General features: G+C 43.1%; 2 protein-coding genes and 2 long non-coding RNA genes across 9 annotated transcripts in view; 3 read left to right on the forward strand and 1 right to left on the reverse strand.

The window, feature by feature from the left end:
- crfb2 (cytokine receptor family member b2) overlaps window positions 1–7104 on the forward strand; it is a 27800-nt gene extending 20696 nt beyond the window's left edge. Inside the window, exons 7-8 of one of the 2 annotated variants that reach the window (XM_042066799.1) lie at window positions 6132–6626; window positions 6675–7104. In XM_042066799.1, the coding sequence (XP_041922733.1) occupies window positions 6132–6626; window positions 6675–6932 (753 nt within the window). In that variant the 3' untranslated portion in view covers window positions 6933–7104. Of the gene's footprint in view, window positions 1–6131 lie in introns of both variants that reach the window. The other variant, XM_042066789.1, reaches the window with a different exon arrangement.
- LOC121686404 overlaps window positions 1–9068 on the reverse strand; it is a 9375-nt gene extending 307 nt beyond the window's left edge. Inside the window, exons 1-3 of one of the 2 annotated variants that reach the window (XR_006023949.1) lie at window positions 9004–9060; window positions 5843–5845; window positions 1661–1712 (exon numbers count right to left, since the gene is read on the reverse strand). This is a non-coding gene — a long non-coding RNA (uncharacterized LOC121686404). Of the gene's footprint in view, window positions 1–1660; window positions 1713–5842; window positions 5846–9003 lie in introns of those variants that run through there. The other variant, XR_006023950.1, reaches the window with a different exon arrangement.
- Window positions 9069–12857: 3789 nt separating this feature from the next.
- LOC121686291 lies at window positions 12858–17003 on the forward strand. Of its 3 annotated transcripts, none has more exons than XR_006023844.1 (4): window positions 12858–13072; window positions 13154–13437; window positions 13530–14254; window positions 16668–17003. It is a non-coding gene; the product is annotated as an uncharacterized LOC121686291 (long non-coding RNA). The 3 variants fall into 3 exon arrangements; XR_006023838.1 differs by lacking the exon at window positions 16668–17003 and having other exon boundaries at window positions 12860–13072; window positions 13154–13280; window positions 13363–13437; window positions 13530–14554; XR_006023832.1 differs by lacking the exon at window positions 16668–17003 and having other exon boundaries at window positions 13530–14554.
- A 156-nt stretch (window positions 17004–17159) lies between these two features.
- Window positions 17160–20000, forward strand: part of crfb1 (cytokine receptor family member b1) — an 8631-nt gene continuing 5790 nt past the window's right edge. For both annotated transcript variants that reach the window (XM_042066817.1, XM_042066818.1), the window contains exons 1-2: window positions 17160–17349; window positions 18709–18835. In XM_042066817.1, coding sequence (XP_041922751.1) covers window positions 17286–17349; window positions 18709–18835 — 191 coding nt within the window. In that variant the 5' untranslated portion in view covers window positions 17160–17285. The remainder of the gene's footprint in view (window positions 17350–18708; window positions 18836–20000) is intronic.

A 20000-nucleotide genomic window follows, 5' to 3' on the forward strand; every position in this document is an offset into this window, starting at 1 on the left:
GTTTTTGCATTTTTAGATGCACATTTGTATTAGATTAGATTTGATTAGATAAGCAGTTGTTAAGCAGTGCATATGGTAGAGGAAGGATTGCATCACAAACAATCATCTCGTCTCTCTCTCCCTCAGTTTTGGTAACCTAGAAACAATTAAGAACACAGGCCCTTAGCAATGTTCTATGATGTTAAGAACACAGGCCCTTAGCAATGTTCTATGATGTTGGGAACACAGGCCCTTAGCAATGTTCTATGATGTTGGGAACAGAACACAGGCCCTTAGCAATGTTCTAATATGTTGAGAACACAGGCCCTTAGCAATGTTCTAATATGTTGAGAACACAGGCCCTTAGCAATGTTCTATGATCTTGAGGACACAGGCCCTTAGCAATGCTCTATGATGTTGGGAACAGAACACAGGCCCTTAGCAATGTTCTATGATGTTGGGAACAGAACACAGGCCCTTAGCAATGCTCTATGAGAACAGAACACAGGCCCTTAGCAATGTTCTATGATGTTAAGAACACAGGCCCTTAGCAATGTTCTATGATGTTGAGGACACAGGCCCTTAGCAATGCTCTATGATGTTGGGAACAGAACACAGGCCCTTAGCAATGTTCTATGATGTTAAGAACACAGGCCCTAGCAATGTTCTATGATGTCCATGCATCATATAACATCGTATGCTCAATTTTATTACAATATAACCAGAAGAGTAACACACGACCACATAATTAAAACACACACACAGTGTGTGGCTGTTTTTTTGGACTAGGTGTTACCATCTGGGCATTTGAGAATAGCCTCAGACCTCAAAACCTGTGCCTGTCAGATCAGACAGTGTACTTAGTAAGGGTGTCACAATTTCGATTTTATATCGAAATCGATCGAAATTACATCTCAATCTCGAACTTAAATGTAGAATCGACGATGCAGCCACACCCCCAATGTCACGTCCAGCATGTTTGCCAAGACGCACAAACACACACGCACGTGCTGAACTGCGGCGTCAACACTCCTCTAATTTTAGGCTGCAGCCAGTTATAATATACACATCAACCTACCGAAATCAAAGCCCCTCTTGCTACTTTGAAATTACCTATGTGGAAGTATTCATTCATTCACGTCAATTAAAACTAACTTAGCCTACTCAACTTAGCAAGTAAAAAAAGGTGATCTAGTTACAGTCCAAAGTTACTTTAAGGCTTAAAATGCACATTGATAAGTACATATTCCATGAACACTAACCTTGGGTCTCTTCGGAGTGTGCTGAAACAATCAAATTATCATTCTGTGTTGGTTTCATTTCACTATGTTCACGTCTCTGTTTTAGCCTAATGTTAGTTCTGTTTACATTACAACCTCGCGGTTGGAACGGTTTCAAAATAAAAGCCCCCGAAACAGAAAAGGAAAAGGCCAAAAAGAGTAAATAACATATAAGGAATGCATTAATAGTAATATTTTAAAAAAGATCGAAAATCGAATCGAATCGTGACCTTTAAAATTGAAAATTACATCGAGGATTTGGAGAATCGTGACACCCCTAGTACTTGGTACCAGGTGTTTACATGCGCACACACACACCGCACACACATACACAAACACACATCGTACACACATACACAAACACACATCGTACACACACACACACACCGTACAAACATACACAAACACACACACACACACACACACACACACACACACACACACACACACACACTGTACACACACACACACCGTACAAACACACATCGTACACACACACACACACCGTACAAACATACACAAACACACACACACACACACACACACACTGTACACACACTCACACACACACACACACTGTACACACTCACACACACACACATTGCGCAGGCCCCCACCTGCAGGGGTGCACTACAGGAGCAGGCCCCACCTGCAGGGGTGACTACAGGAGCAGGAAACCACCTGCAGGGGTGACTACAGGAGCAGGAAACCACCTGCAGGGGTGCACTACAGGAGCAGGAAACCACCTGCAGGGGTGACTACAGGAGCAGGCAACCACAGCCATCTAGAAACTAAACAGCCGCACCTGCAATACAAAGCTTTGTGCATACGTGTGTGTGTGTGTGTGTGTGTGTGTGTGTGTGTGTGTGTGTGTGTGTGTGTGTGTGTGAGAAAGAGCTAGGGCTCTGAAGTTTATTGGGAAGCAGTGTGTGGGTGTGTGTTTGTCATGTTTAATATTAGGAATTCCAATGCTGCAGGTTAATAATACAGACACACACACACACACACACACACAGGGCTAACAGTGTTTTTATGGTTCTACATAGAAGTTAGCCCAGGCAAGTTACCAGCGGCATCATGAACCTCCTTTCCTGTTTCCTGTGTGTGTGCGCGTGCATGCGCGCATGTGTGTGTGTGCGTGTGTGCTGTGGTGTCTGCCGTCTAGTGGTTGCCCAGCAACGCTGAACCATGAACTAGGTTTGGCTCACAGGTGGCCCTGACTGCAGTTCTCCTCTCCCGCCAGCAGGGGTCCTCTTTTCTCTCCTTTGCATTACCCGGACTCCAGTAGGGTGCTAATCATGTCTCCTCGTGTGTGAGTGTGTGTGTGTGTGTGTGTGTGTACGTGTGTACGTGTGTGTGCGTGTGTGTGTGTGTGTGTCTGGTCACATGAATTACAGCTGGTCTGATTTACCTCAGATGTTCAAGGAGGGCTGCAGGATCGTAAGGATCGTCTTTAGTGATCAGACATGCAGGAGATATAGATATGGCCAATGAGCTGATGCTCAGAGAGGATCATCGTCTATAGGGGCCAATGAGCTGATGTTCAGGGAGGATCGTTGTCTATAGGGGCCAATGTTCAGGGAGGATCGTCGTCTAAACTAGCCAATGAGCTGATGTTCAGGGAGGATCGTTGTCTATAGGGGCCAATGTTCAGGGAGGATCGTCGTCTAAACTAGCCAATGAGCTGATGTTCAGGGAGGATCGTCGTCTAAACTAGCCAATGAGCTGATGTTCAGGGAGGATCGTCGTCTTTAGGGGCCAATGAGCTGATGTTCAGGGAGGATCGTTGTCTATAGTGATCAAATCAAATCTCAAATCTAATCACATTGGTCAATATGGAGATCATAATAACATTGGTCTATATGGAGATCGTACTCACATTGGTCAATATAGAGATCGTACTCACATTGGTCAATATAGAGATCGTACTCACATTGGTCAATATAGAGATCGTACTCACATTGGTCAATATAGAGATCGTACTCACATTGGTCAATATGATAGAGATCATGATGATCATTATCTTGGAGATTTTGGAAACTCCATCCGTTTTCTACACATTCAGAGAGCTATATATCTATTCAACAGTTACCACTATAAATGTATTCAATAGTTCAACAGTTACCACTATAAATGTATTCAATAGTTCTACAGTTACCACTATAAATGTATTCAATAGTTCTACAGTTACCACTATAAATGTATTCAATAGTTCTACAGTTACCACTATAAATGTATTCAATAGTTCTACAGTTACCACTATAAATGTATACAATTAGGTCTTCAACAGTTACCACTATAAATGTATACAATTAGGTCTTCAACAGTTACCACTATAAATGTATACAATTAGGTCTTCAACAGTTACCACTATAAATGTATACACAGTGTTTCCCCTAGAATTTTTTCCAGCAGCGGTGCTGTTGATTGTAGGAAGCCAGCCCCCCAAAAAAAAGGCCACTGTACAAACTATTACTATTTAGAATATACAGTGCTGTGCATAAGTTAAGACATTTATATATAATGTATTTATTTACGATACATGATGCATTAAAAATAATTGATGTCCTATTTTTTTTTTAATTAAGGCATTAAGACAAAAGGCAAAAGATGTTTTTATTCCTCCCTTTAGTCAATTTCAGCATGGGTGTCTTAACTTTTGCACAGCACTGTATAAACTATATAGACTTCTCTTTCATACCATTACACTGTATTGGTGCTGTGCAAGTCGAATTTAATGCCGTGACGGCCCGTGACGCTGGCTTGATTCTCACGGTTTTAAGCTAACTTAGTAGCGTTGTTGTGCATGGTGCATAAGAATATGTGGATGAAATTAATTATGTTTCCCATGTCATTTGGTAAAATAAATGGTCAAAAATTCGAAGAAAATTCACTTGGATTATAGCAGATAAGTGTCTTGTATCATATCTATAATTTTGATGAGCTCTACGGGAATTACAAACTATCTCAGATGTAAACACAGGGCTTGAAAGCATTGCCTGTATCACAAACAAAAACGAAACAATGCGTGGATTTATCTGGGAATAGGCTACTGAAGGTAGGGGCGAGCTACCTCGCTGGCGTGTTTAATTTGGTTCCTTGGTTAACATGCACAAAATTGCGTCTGCTAATAAACTTAAACATAAACACAAACAAGCGTGATCTCCTGTGGAATCCCTGACTGCGCCTTCAACGTTAGCCTACTATTATTTGTTGACATGAAACCTGAACGAACGGCAGCTGTTCCTGAAGTTCACTTGCGTCTATTTTTTTTTTTTAATTAGGCAACTCTTTTTGCAGTGGCGCTTGAATTCCAGGAGCGGCACTGCGCCGCTGATGAATACATTGTAGGGGAAACACTGATACAATCACGTCTTCAACAGTTACCACTATAAATGTCCCAGAGGCGGTGATCCCCTCTAAGACTACAAGGGAAGCTCAGCCTCCTAAAATATCACAGAAAATTGCAAATAATACTGTATTACATTAGCCTACTTATCCGACTAGAACATGCTAAAAACGTGTCCAGCTTCATGGCTAGTTCGTTCAGCAATAAGGTTTTGCCGGTCATCTATCGTGATTTCGCACCCCTAATACATTGCTGTGACACGATCCATCAAAAAACCCATAGACGCTCGGCTTCACTGGACTTTCAATGGCACTACAGAGTGGGCTGGTCTCAGTGAAGAAAAGCTGGATGTTTATTGGACAAACGCCACAAAATCGTCATTTCCAGGGAAGCCTGGCATCTAATTTTTGCCCTCAAAGAACAATATAGCACCTTAAGGCAAAATACTACAGGTGAATAGGGTAAAATTTTTAACAAGCAGATATCACTATGAAACTTACCCAGTTGATTACTTACATTAATATGAGAAAAAAATGTATTACAAGTTATCTGTAATTTAATGTTTACATATGCAAATTAGGCATTATCTAATTAAATATGCGCTAATTTGCATACATTTTAAAGCAAGAAACCTGAGCATTGGATACAGCCAGGTTCAAAATTATGTTTTCATTGTGTTCAGATAATAGATGTTGACAAATTTACAGAGGGATTTATGAATATCTACTTTAGTTATCCTGTAAATCAGAATATGATGTCAATAGCCCTCAAAAAATGTTTGCCATGTTTTTAGGCATAAAATGTCATGTAAGTCAGGCTAGAAATAATATATCAAATAATATAACAAACCCCTCTGTACAAATCTTCGAAATATAGTTAGGCATAAGCCTAGAAAGTTTGGTGTATGTAAGTGCTTCTGAAGTGGAGTTTCCTTGCTCAGAGTGGGAGAGGAAACTCGTTTTGAGAAAACAGCCTTGAAAGACAGCCAATGATGCTGATACAAAGGAAGTGTCCATACATGGATCACATAGCGTGATGCAGGAAAAACAGAGCTTTCCAACGGTACTACACACAATATGTTTTGGGTCACAGTCGCGGGAGTACATGCAAGGTTAGAATGCTAACTTTCGCTGAATTTAGGATAAATATACAGGCGCAAGTAGACACAATATAATGAAATAAACACCTAAATGTTTAAATCAGACTTTTTTGTTGTAGTAGTGTGATAGAATACATGCTAAGGTAACAGACTAGCTCAAAATCTCGAAATTGACCAGTGCATGAAAAAACGATGTTTTCACCTGCCGTGTCTCGCCTTAATAATATTAATTTAATAATTGACCATTCTTATCAGAGCTTCCCCCGTTCCAAAGACTCGCAACCGCTACTGAAATGTTTCCCCCTCTCTCTCTCACACTCTCCCTCTTTCTCTCTCTCTCTTTCTCCCCCTCTCTCTCGCTCGCTTTCTCTCTCTTTCTCTCTCCCTCTCTCTCTCTCTCTCTCTCTCTCTCTCCCTCCCCCAGGTCAACTTCCTCTCCCCCCATCTGCCCCTGCTCCTGAGGGCCGTGGACCCCGTGCTGTCCCTGGTCTCCGTGGTGACGACCCAGGCCAAAGGGAGACTGGAGGAAGAGGAGAGCGAAGAGGAGGAGGGGAGCGAGGGAAGAGTGGGATATGAAAGACGAGTGCAGGCCGGGAGCTCCTCCTCCTCCTCGCCCGCCGACACGCCCCCGTTGCCCCCGGAGACGGAGGACTACAAGTGCGGGAGAGGACTGGAGCTGGCGCCCCCTCTGGTGGAGTCGGGGAGTGCAGGAGAGAGACGAGGAGACATGGAGGATGGAGGGGTGGAGGAGGAGGAGGATAGAGGGGGAGAGAACGTGTGCATCCTCTCTGTGACACTGGGGGAGAAGGATGGAGTGATAGAGGAAGATGAGGAGGAAAAGGGAGAGAATGTGAACCTCTTCTCTGTGACACTGAGAGAGAAAGAGAGAGAGGAAGAGGAGGAGGAAGAGGGGGAGGACGTGGACCTCTTCTCTGTGACGCTGAGAGAGAAAGAGGTCGAGGGAGAGGAGGAAGAGGAAGAGGGGGAGGACGTGAACCTCTTCTCTGTGATGCTGGGCATGACGAAGACGAAGGAGGAGAGGAAGAGGAGAGAAGAGGAGTGTGAGCTCACAGACGTCTGGGCTCCTCTGCTGACCACGGCCCCTCTCTCTCACACACACACACACACACACACACCTGTGCACGAGACAACACACTCCTCACCTGAACAGGAGGAAGAGGAGGAAGAGGAGGAGGAGGCCACTGGCTACATGAGACGCAGCTAGAACAATCTAGAACTTTGGTTCCTCAACCATCTAGAACTTTGGTTCCTCAACCATCTAGAACTTTGGTTACACACACACCCATGTTGTGCCACATCAAGACTGGAACATACACACAGACAGGAGCATGCTACAGGGTCATAAAGACAGACACACACACACACACACACACACACACACACACACACACACACACACACACACACACACACACACACACGTACATGTACCAGTGTCATAAAGATACACACACACACACATACATGTACCAGTGTCATAAAGATACACACACACACACACACACACACACACACACACACACACACACACATACATGTACCAGTGTCATAAAGATACACACACACACACACACACACACACACGTACCTGTTACAATGTCAAAAAGACTTTTAGGCACACACACATATACTGTACACACACACATGCGTACATGTTACAGTGTCATAAAGACTGTTACACACACACACACACACACCAGTGAGGCACGTGTCCGCTCAAACTCACACTGGCCCGATACTGCATTTCAACGCGAGTGGGCCGGTATTATTGTCAAACTCAGTCCAGCCTGTTTTAGGCTCATTTCAACTAGTCAACTTGTTTAGATTGCTTTATGCAAAGGCTGGCACACACACACACACACACACCTGTTCCAGTGACATAAGGTTACACACACACACAAGCACAAGCTCGTGAGAATGTCATGTATGCTGGTCATGACAGGACATCCACTCTGCCATTGGTTCATCTCATGGTCTTTCTCTGGCCAATCAGGAAGCATCTTGGAATGTGGGGGCGTGTCACTGTCTGTGATTGGAGTTCTGTACACCACTCTTTTGATGTTACTAATGTTACACACACACACACACACATACATGTACCAGTGTCATAAAGACACACACACACAAACATGTACCAGTGTTATAAAGATACACACACATACATGTACCAGTGTCATAAAGACACACACACACACTGTCATACACACATGCACCACTCATATGCTACTAGTGTAATGCACACACATGCACACCAGTGTTGCGCGGGTTTGGTCACAAGCGGCCCGCGGTCGCCCGATATTTTAATCAACCCGACCGCAACTCGGACCGCGAATATTAATTAGGACAAAATTATACCCGACCCGCTTATTTACAAAATGTGTGCTTTTGGTTATAGCCTGCATGCAGTGTGACAGTAGGCCATTTCTGTAAAACAAACTAATTTATTTGCGAAACTTTATGCAGTAGAACTACACGCAGTAGGCATGCAGGACATAATGTTTGCGCAGGAGAGAGAATGAGAATAAGAGCGCAAGCACGCACGCAACCACCAAGGATTAGAACACTAGGATAAGATTTGAAGGCTATGGACATACATCTTTCTTTCTTTCGAAAACAGAAATGGTGAGGCAAGGTAGGCAAGAGAGATACATTGCTGGTCAAAACGTTAGCGTAAGAACTGGTTTATAATGCTGAATGAAGCACAAAGCTTTACTAAAGCACATCCACTGTTTAAAGTCACAAACACAACAAACTAAGGTAACTTTTATGCATCCGCGAACCTATACATACCGGTAGAGGCTTCGCAAGAAGTAGGCCTACATAGACCATAACTTGTACTACTGTCATCTTCTTTAAGAACTTTTCCCAATATTTCCCATATATATCGCTTTTCCTGAAGGGGTGTTATTATTTTAACTCGTGTCTTCAGCTTCTTTACTGTTGACTTTACTGTATTGATGCTAGCCTTCTCGTGATATTTTAAGTAGGCCTATTTGTAGAAAATATTAATTAATTTTAACTGACCCGCCCACAAATGACCCGAATATCATTAAAATATTTTGTTTATGACTCATAACCGCGGGCGACCGCTTAATTTCGGGCAGACCGCGCAACACTGCAATGCACTCGCTCATACACACACACATGCACACACTCATACACCTGCACACACTCACACACACATACAGATGTGTTTGGTAGTGACATTGTGCTACACCGGAGCACAATTCACATCTGTTATAGTGCCAAGGTACACACACACCCACACACACTACTCTGTGATTGGAACTCTCTACGCCACTCTTCTGCTACCAGTATTACGCATACACACACACACACACCAGTGGGGTTTCCTGTAGCCTAAAATCTGAGGTGTGTACAGAACACACACACACACACAGTATTAACATTATCTAATCTCAGCATTACTTATAAATTCCGTTACATTACCAAGGTAACTCTGTTGCAGGCCCATAACGAAAAGGGTCAACTTAATCATGCCCAAATGTCCTCAAGCACATGTGGAAATATTTGTATGATTTTATTTAGTTATTAAACTTTTGTATGTTTCTGAAATAATCTATTGTCTTGTCTATGTCTGCCTAAAACGTAGGACTGATCGTTGATCAGTGTCCGCGCGCACCTGTGTGTGTGTGTGTGTGATCATGATTGTTGTCTTGTCTATGTTTGCCTAAAACGTAGGCCAGCAGGTGACCGTTGATCAGTGTCCGCACGCGCCTGTGTGTGTGTGTGTGTGTGATCATGATCGTTGTGTGTGGGGGGCAGTGTGTGGCCTACTGGTTAGGGCTTCAGTAACCGAAGGGTTGCCGGTTCGATCCCCGACCCAGTAGGAAAAATGTGAGCGGGGAAGTTGTTGAGCACATGCCTACATCTGAAGTGGCCTTGAGCAAGGCACCTAACCCAAAGTCCTTTTAGGCAAGTCCCTCCACTCAGCGGCCATATTGCAACGCTTTTTGGGCACTTATCGGCATCTATTTCAGCAGAAATCCACGTGCCAAGGCTTCACGACACCAATCTTGCTCCAGCGGCGAGATCACAACATATGATGACACGATGTCTTCACAACACACCACATGATTGGCTCAGTGTATTCACAACACACCACATGATTGGCTCAGTGTATTCACAACACACCATATGATTGACTCAATGTATTCACATGTCAACGTTTTGCCGCGGTATGGGGTTGGGTATGTGTAGACAACTGCCATATTGGCGTTACAAACTAACCCCATGCATTCAATGGAGGATTTTTTGAGTGCTGTGTCTCCTCATTAGAAAGTCTCTGCCTAACCCCTCACTGCTCCCCGAGCGCTGCTATTGTTGCAGGCAGCTCACTGCGTCGGGATTAGTGTGTGCTTCACCTCACTGTGTGTTCACTGTGTGCTGAGTGTGTTTCACTAATTCACGGATTGGGATAAATGCAGAGACCAAATTTCCCTCACGGGACCAAAAGAGTTTATATACTTATACACTTACTTATACATGTCCAGGTTCTCCACAGATCCTTAAAAAGTCTTAAATAGAACATTTTTTAAGGCCTAAAAAAGTCTAAAATTGTCTGGAATGTCTTGGTATGGTATTACATTTTTGCATATGGAACGGCCGAGCGTGAAATGTTTCAATGTTTCGTGTATTTTTAAGAAATCGCTCCGGAATTACGCTTCATAAGAACTGGCTTCACCCACAGATGTGTTGGATTGTTACTTTGCTGGATAACAGTCTCCTGGTATTGTGAATAAAGCTGCAGTCTCACACCAGTTGGAGTAATTTTGACCACAAATATACGGTCAAAATTACTCCAAACTGGTTACTGTGGTCAAAATTACTCCAACACTGTGTTACAAATTATTATGCAAATTGGATTTAAGTGACTTAAACATTTATTTTTTTGTTTTTCAATTTCAATTTAATTGTGCTTATAGAGCGGCAAAACATTACACATGTATCATGGCGCTGTACAAAGTGTAGACAATCAGAGAAAAAGAAGAAAAGAAAAGAAAGAGAGGCCCATGGGGAACAGGGGAACAGGGTAGCAGGGGAACAGGGTAACAGGGGAACAGGGTAGCAGGGGAACAGGGTAACAGGGGAACAGGGTAGCAGGGTAACAGGGTAGCAGGGGAACAGGGTAACAGGGGAACAGGGTAGCAGGGGAACAGGGTAACAGGGTAGCAGGGTAACAGGGGAACAGGGTAGCAGGGGAGCAGGGTAACAGGGGAACATGGTAACAGGGTAACAGGGGAACATGGTAACAGGGGAACAGGGTAACAGGGGAACAGGGTAACAGGGGAACAGGGTAGCAGGGGAACAGGGGGAACAGGGTAACAGGGTAGCAGGGGAACATGGTAACAGGGGAACAGGGTAGCAGGGGAACAGGGTAGCAGGGGAACAGGGGAACAGGGTAGCAGGGGAACATGGTAACAGGGGAACAGGGGAACAGGGTAACAGGGGGAACAGGGGAACAGGGTAACAGGGGAACAGGGTAGCAGGTTAACAGGGGAACAGGGTAGCAGGGTAACAGGGGAACAGGGTAACAGGGGAACAGGGTAACAGGGGAACAGGGGAACAGGGGAACTGGGTAACAGGGGAACAGGGTAACAGGGGAAAACTCCCTAGAATTGGAGATACATATAGGAAGAAACCTTGAGCAGATCGACTCAACGGCCTGACCCATCTGCCTAGGATCAGATACATGTATGTGTCATAGGCAGGTGGTGGGTCACTAGGCTGTACGGGCCAGGAATCCAGGTAGGGGGACAGTAATAGGCGATGATAGGGCGGTCATCTGTCATCAGTGATGATCTCTGTGGGTGCATCGCTTCTGCCATATTTAGATTGTGCTGAAGCATCAGCTCTGGTCTGAAGCACTGGTGAGAAGTCGTATGCAAGTAAAGATGAGCAAGTTTACCTGTGCAAGTTCACAGACCAAAGGACACCGACAAAGGCAACCAGTCCTATTGTCTCCTTGCCAATCTTTAACAGAAAAAATGTCAGAGATCTCAATGAACCACAATGACATCAATAGATAGTAAGGTGTTGAGTGTCCTTGTAAAATCCTTTTTTCGCATTCCACAGTGGGGAGAAGTTCACCTTGTTTAATTATCTATTTCCTTATTAGCTGCATACTTGAGGTTGGAGATCACTCTCACATACTGGAACTTCAAGATACATAGCCTTATGATTTTCTTATTCAGTTCTGCACTGCACTTGAATTACGAAATTCGGCACAGATACACAATTATGATTTTGGCCTATTGATTATAATGTGGTTAATTGAAAGCTCTGTCGGTCGTTTTGGATAAGCATCAGCTAAATGACTAAATGTAAATGTAAATTTAAATAGATTTAATTTAATTTAAAAATAAATATAAATGATTCTTAATTCTGATCACACTACATGAACTTGCATACGGTATACTATTTGGTATGACAGGGGCCAAATTGTATACATTGTTTTTTACTATAAAGTTTTAATAGGCTAAATGTTTGGGATAAAAAAAGTTTTTTTGCAGTGCTTCCATACTTCCTTAAAAAAAAGTATTTTGAGTATTTTCAAAATACAAAAATACAGTATTGAGGGTATTAGGTATTTTATTTTGAAATACATCCTGATGTATTTTTGCCCATCCCTGCCTGTTCACTTTGCGATGGTTAGCTTGTCACCTGTGACGATATATGCTAGGCCTAAGTGACGGACCTATCTGGGTGCGTTTGGAGATGCCTAATGAAATCAGACGTTGTTGAATAGGCCTAATTTATCCTGGTGCCACACACCTTGCATATAGCTGTTCGCTTATTTCCTCTGTGCACGAAGTTATTATAACCAAAAGTAATGATAAAAGGCACAACTCCGGGAGGACTTGTTGTCGCCAAGGTCACAGTATTTTTTGTAAAAAAATACTGTTATCATTGGGAGGTTTGTTCAGTAAAATTTGAATTATACTCTAACGGTTGATGATTTTCGATGAAAATTATACTGACTGTCATTTGCATCAACTATTTAAGAAAATCTGAGAAAAAAATAATTTGGAACGCACTGTATATAGATAGATAGATAGATATAGATATACCGTAATTCCGTGGAAATGCATGTGTAGTGGTGCTCCGGTACCGGTTAAGCACGCAGCAGCCGTGCGGCGTCGTCGGTTACGTCATCACGCTGGCTTGTTGTCTAGCGTTAGCGGTAGTCTTTAAAAGCATGGAGCCGACACGGCCAGGCGAGTAAGCTCTGCCTGTTCCACGCAGTTCTGCATCAGCATTGGTTCTGCTGCTATTGCTTGTCCGTTGAGGCAGCGTTCGGCATTCCCACGGTTCCCTTTGGAGGTATGTTGACCTGCTTCCTCTTAGTGTTGAAATGCGAGCTAGTTGCCAATTGCTAATGTTAGCTTCTCGCACTGTTTTCAGAGTGTTTCACTTGGTGACCTGCGTTCCTGCAGTAGCCCTCGGTTTCATCTGTGCTCCGCATCTACGCGCTTACTACTTGCATCCTTTGCAGTGGTTTATCCAGTCTTCTTCCTCCCTCCGCGTTCTGGTACGTCTCTGCCCGGCAACGCATTTATTCAGCATTATGTCTCTACATTTCTCCGTGGCTAACGCTTCCTCCCTTCACGTAGGGTCCACATTCGCGACATTTGCCTCCGAGATCAGCTGGGTATTCGGCCTCGGTGCATGTAAATATCAGGCTTTGGGTGAGTAATGCCGCTCTTAATACCGTTGCTGCCATGAATAGTAGTAATTTGTAATGGGCCTAGCTAATTTGGAAATGTTTGTCTGCCCGTAGGCCGCCGGGTACTGTCATTCCCCCTCCACTGGGCCTACAATGAGCAGCGCCTCTGCATCGTCGGGCTCTGCTCTGGCTGCTGTTCTGCTTTTATTGAATTTCTTTCATTTATAGGATATTCTCACGCTGTTGCTTGTCTCGTATCACGGCGGCACCGCACTGAGAGGGGCCGCGCACCGCAATAGCATACGGCAGCGTGTGTGGGCCCACTGCAGCCAGTGTGTGCTGGAATGTGTGTGTGTTGGTGTGTGTGTCGGTGTGTGTGCGTCCTTGCGAGTTTTGTGTGGGGGGCGCGTGTGCGTGAGTGTGTGTGGGGTGGTAAGTGGGTATTACCCACTCACTATTGAGTATATTGTTTTGTGTTCTGGTTTATTTTATTTTATTGTTTTGTGTTTTGATTTATTCTGTTAATTTATCGTTTGTGATTTCTGTACATATCCCGTGGGCATTGGTCAAGTTCACAGGGCCTGTGTGGGCCTCACATTTTGTCCCTCACGACTTGTTGTGTTGGTTAAGGCGCTTTGCTGTGCCCCTCGGGGGTGCGATATTTGCTGTGTGTATAGCTTGCTGTGCGTGTGTGCTATCACTGTGGTTTGTGAGTTACCTTACTACTAGCCCTGTGGGCTCAGCCATTGCCTGTGGTCACTGTACCGTGTTAATTGTATTTTCTTTTCTTTTCTTTGGCAGGACCAGGGACGACCAGCAGGGGGGCCAAGCCGTTGGTGGTGGGTATCCGTGTCTGTGAGTTCACATTTATGGTAGTGTAGCGGCACCTGGGTGTGCAGTGCAGTGTATATCACGTGTGGTCCTTCTAACCCACTCCATAGCTACGGTCCTCCCTCTGGTAAGCCCTCTGTCGTTTTGCTTTATTAATTAATGTACGTGTTTATGTTTGTTTGTATTGTATTTCTGGTGGGCCTACCGATAACCATACCCACAGCAGTCTGCATGTGAGCGCGTATGTGTGTGTGAGTGTGTATGTGCGCAATCATTTAACAGAACATTTGAAAAACATTTTAAAGAGTTGAGAAATATTTGAAAATAAATAAACATAAATAGAACCTTGTCTCTGTTTTGATTTGCACAAACCTGATTGCCCTTGTGCGGGTACATTGTGAAACGTGGTAACTGTGATCAATCTGGGTGTTTGTAAACATAAATTCACTTTCCCTCGGGGGATCATACTCCCCGGGGGTGGTGTAGTCGAAAGTACTTACTACTGGTTTCTGCCACTTTCTACACATGGATTCCAGTTGCTGCTACTGGAAGAAACTGGAATCCATGCATTTCCACAGAATTATTTTTGGAATCTGATCCCTTATCATACCTGTTCATTCTTACTCGTCACTCGACTTATCGTGACTAAATTCAAGATGGCTGCAAACGCTAAACTCTGTGAAGATACTGTCTGTATAAATCGTCTTGTAAGTAAACTACCAGTGCTTTTTCAAAGTTCTCAATGTCTCGTTTAAAATGTCAAGGCCCTCGGAAGTCTACCAATGAAGTATGGAGCTACTTTTAGCCTTATAAATGGTGTAAAACAGTGATTTATTTGCATGGCTAGGCCGATGCCCGAGGCACCCCCATCGAAAAATTGTTGGTAAGCATTGGCTAACTAGCGCCAGATTTCTGAGTGCAGGGGACAAGCCGAAATGAGCTATGAGACATACGTTCACACTCGGTATCATGTTTCAACACACTTTGGTCAAAATCACACCGGAATTCTCCTTTAAGTATAAGTATAAAAAATGTTGGGTTAAAAATAACCCAAATATAACCCAGCCGCTGGTTAACTATTGGACCAACACCACATTGAGTTATCCTAACCCAATGGTCTGGGTACATTATTAAACCCAGCAGGTTGGGTATGATTCTAACCCAAAACGCTGGGTTATATCAACACAACGTTAGTTAAATTGGCACAATAGACTGGGTAAAGGTAACCAATGTGCTGGGTTATAACTTTATAAATGTTCAGTAAAATTTACACAGTATATTGGGTATAGATTCAACCCAAACCACTGGGTTATATCAACAGAACTTTTACTTTTACAATTACCAGTTGTCGGGTTTTCTAAACCCAGTATTTGCATTGAGAGAAAATGGGCAACAAATAGCCATGCAATGAAATAAAACAGTTTGACATAATTATTTATTTGACAGTTTACTTTATTTTTGAATGGATAGCCTACTCTAAAAGCAGCATCAGCATGTGATAAGTTACTTCCATGAAGACAGCTAGATTCCACGGTCCATTTGGGGGTCAGTCCGGTCAATCAAAGAAAGAAAAAGAGTGAATTAATCACTGCTATTGACAGAACTTTATATCAAGACTTTCACGAACCATCATCAGTGAATGATGTTGACAAACATTAAAAATCCGAGAGAAAATATTAGCGCAACACACTCGGAAACCATGACCACCTCATGGAGTTGTTTAACAGCAGACTCACAAACGTTAACGTTAGTGGCAGTGATAGTTCTACCATTAGCAAGCTAGCTCATGTTAACACATTCAGTTAGTTAAATCCAAGTTGTCTGTAACGTTTGTTTTTGTTTCTGTTCAGCAGTTCATACCCAGTGAACAAAGAACTATGTTTTTAAGAGTCTGTCTTTGTGTAGATTTAACATTAACATGAGCAGTAATTGTAAGTTAATGTTAGCTAACGTTAGCTGGCTTGAATGAACGAAATTGGCAGGCAGAATATCCATTCATATTACGAAGGGTATCTCTGGGTGGACTTTTAAAATCCGCCTGAATAATAATAATAAAAAAAAGTTAAAAGCAGACACATACCTTACGAAATCGTCTGATTTCCACTGCATGTTGACAGCTGCTGGACTGCATGGACAGTTGAGAATAACGATTTCCCCCGAACCCACAAATAACTATGCAGCTGTGTTAAAGTTACCCTGGTGCTGGGTAGTGTGTTCAAGTCAGGTGGGGGAGAGGAGGGGCGCTGTCCTAAACTATCAACCCAATAAGCTGGGTTACAGAAAATAACCCAACATGAGTAAAAACAACCCCACACAATGACCCAACAGTTTCAACTCAGCGTTTGGGTTGAGAAAATAACCCAGCATTTTTTAGACTCTTTTGATCTTGAACTTTTCTAATCTGTTCCTGTTTTCTACCAGTTCCTACTAAAGCAGGGACATCGATCTTCAAAAAACTCCTGAAGACCCAGCTCTTCAGAGAACATCTCTCATAGCACTACTTACAACTAGCTTTGCTAATTCTAGCACTTACCACCTGACTAGAATTGACACTTGACTTGACACCTCACACACACATATACTTAGGGTCTCAGTTGGGGCAACTGTGGTAAAACTGTGTGTGTGTGTGTGTGTCTATATGCGTGTGAGTGTGTGTGTGTTACTGAGTGCCTCTGGTAGGGAGGGACTTGTGGGGAAAAAGAAACTTAGTCTCCATGTGAAAACACACACACACACACACACACGCACAGGTTTCATGCACAGCTGACGTACACACTAGCTTTGAGATCTCTTAGAACATCTATCACACACATCCGCTTCCTCTGACCTAGCTGCACGCACATACACATGCATGTACTCTATACAATAGATCTTGCATGCACACACACACACACACACGCATGTAATCTAGACAATAGATAGAAGACACAAAGGTACATTGAAGAGCACTCAGATTCTTGCGTGCGCACATTCACAGACACACACACTCACAGACACACACACACACACACTTTAGGAATTGCGTTGGATAGTCCAGCCATGCTGCCCTGCTTCTCCTGGACACTAGTGATGTGGACCGTACAGATGCTGTCCACACACACCGGTATGTTCTGTGACCCTGTGTGAGTGTGTGTGTGTGTCTGTGTGTGTGTGTGTGTGTCTGTGTGTGTGTGTGTGTGTGAGAGAGTGTGTGTGTGAGTGTGTGTGTGTGTGTGTGTGAGAGTGAGTGTGTGTGTGAGTGTGTGTGTGAGAGTGTGTGTGTGAGTGTGTGTGTGTGTGTGTGCGTGTCTGTGTGTGTGTGTGTATGTATGTGTGTGTTTGAGTGTGTGTGTGTATGTGTGTGTTTGAGTGTGTGTATGTGTGTGTGTGAGTGTGTGTGTGTGTATGTGTGTGTGTGTTTCATTTTCCCTGTAATTGCTTAGTCAGCTGTTAGGTGTGAGATTCTCTCTCTCTCTCTGTGTCTCAGACGGCGTACCTCACTATTGCCCTGTTATGCTTTATGTGTATTTCTATTTACTGTTTGCTTTTGTTTATGTAAACCACACTGAATGACCTCTGTGTATGAAATGCGCTATATAAATAAACTTGGCTTGGCTAATTTGAGTGCGTACTTCTGCACCTACAATACCTCATTTGAGTGTGTACTTCTGCACCTACAAGCTTGTTAACCATCCTATGATGGTTGACCAGGTAGACCAGCAAAACTCTTGCGAAAACATACCTTCTGCTGGTTCACCCAGCTTACGATGGTAATTCAGCTGGTTTTGCTTGTCGTACCACCTCAAGCTGGTCATTTTAGTTGGTGTTGGTGGTCTACATTGCTGGTTTAACTGGCCATGCCAGCTTATGTTGGTCATTCTAGCAAACCAGCATGACCATCTTACACCAACAATGTCAGGTTTGGCAGGCTGGTCACACCAGCATGACCAGCTTCCTCAGTTGGTCACATTAGCATATCCACCTAGTGGCCTAACCAGCTACACCAGCAAAGACCAGCAAAAGCTGGAAGAAAACCAAACAAAATTTGTACACAGTCCAGTCTGTTATTAGGTCTGTGATCTAAACAACCTTTGTATACAATCCGTCATCAAATCTGTGATCTAAACAATCTTTATACAGAGTCCGTCATCAACTCTGTAAATAATCTCTGTAGTCCGTCATAAGCATAAACAATCTTTGTACATAGTCCATCATCAACTCTGATCTAAATAATCTTTGTAGTCTGTCATAAGCATAAACAATCTTTGTACACAGTCCATCATCAACTCTGATCTAAATAATCTCTGTAGTCCGTCATAAGCATAAACAATCTTTGTACGTGAGGGCTGGTTCTATTACTTCTTGGTTTCCTTATAAAGGGATCTTAAAAGTCAAAGTCTCTCTCCCTCTCTCTCTCTCTCTCTCTCCTCTCTCTCTCTCTCTCTCTCTCTCTCTGTTTCTCATTCTTTCTCTCTCTCTGCAGTTGTTTCTCTTCCTCCTCCAGTGAATGTCTCCATCCAGTCTTTTAACCTGGAGCACAAACTCACCTGGTTGCCAGGCAACGCAACACCCACATCCACCCGCTTTAGAGTGCAGAGCCATCGTGGAAGGTATCACACACACACACATACACACACACATACACACACACATACACACACACACACACACACACTTACACACATACACACGCACACACACACACATACGCACACACACATACACACACACACACACACACACACACACACACACACAAATATGCATATGCATAAAGTTTTTTTCAGTCGCTAACAAGTGTTTGTCTAACCAGTTGTCACATTTTCAAAACTCTAAACACAATTAGCACAGCATCGGTCTTTGTGGCCATACCATTCACACATTTCATGTCGTTTTCACACAATATGCAGTCAGTGAACACATTTCCACAATGCTTACATTTTCTTAACAGACAAGCTATACCTCCCAACAAAATTATGGATTGTTTTTGTAGTATTTACGAATGTTAACACACAACATCCCACAATAGCAAACACAATATTCCAAACCTTAGATACAGTATAAAAACCTCTGCTTCTGCTACCAAGCGGTTTATCAGGTGCATCGCCTTGGATAATATCAGATGTGATGTTGATGAAAACATGTGGCCTAACCCTGAAGATCGCAGAGATTAGATAGTTATTCTGTGCTTTTTTTTTAGCCCCCCCCCCTTTTTACAGTTTTTCTCAGTCGCTTTGGTGCTTTTCTCACATCACTATTAACATTTACACAGCAGTTAGTGCATTTCTCAAAACAATTAGTGCAAACTGCAAAACGTAGTGGATGACCTGCAAAAGCACGTCACTTGCTCAAAATGGATAGTCCATTCCTCAAAAGCAGGTATTTATGTCAATGAAACTGTCAGTGTCATCAAAATGAGAAGTCTTGACACCATCGTTTATGAACAAGATAGTCAAATGGCTTTGTCATGTTTTCATTATGACAGTTCTCTCAGTGTTTTCCAATGCAAAAAAAGGCCAGAACTCGGTGACACTACCTCAACATGCTCATGCTCTACAGCATTGTGACAGAATTTGATAACTAGTTCAACAATTTTGTATGTAATGACTCAAGCAATTAAATGAAGACTATTAGTTTTATTGGGAACGACTATTCAGCATCCATAAGTATACTTCATTTTGACTGACATGACAAGCAAATGATAATGTTAAAAAACAGCAGAGAATTGTATGAAAGCAACTGATACATGTCCAAAAGCATTTGCAATTTGTTCAG

Source organism: Alosa sapidissima, chromosome 2, assembly GCF_018492685.1.
Source record: "Alosa sapidissima isolate fAloSap1 chromosome 2, fAloSap1.pri, whole genome shotgun sequence".
NCBI lineage: Eukaryota > Metazoa > Chordata > Actinopteri > Clupeiformes > Clupeidae > Alosa > Alosa sapidissima.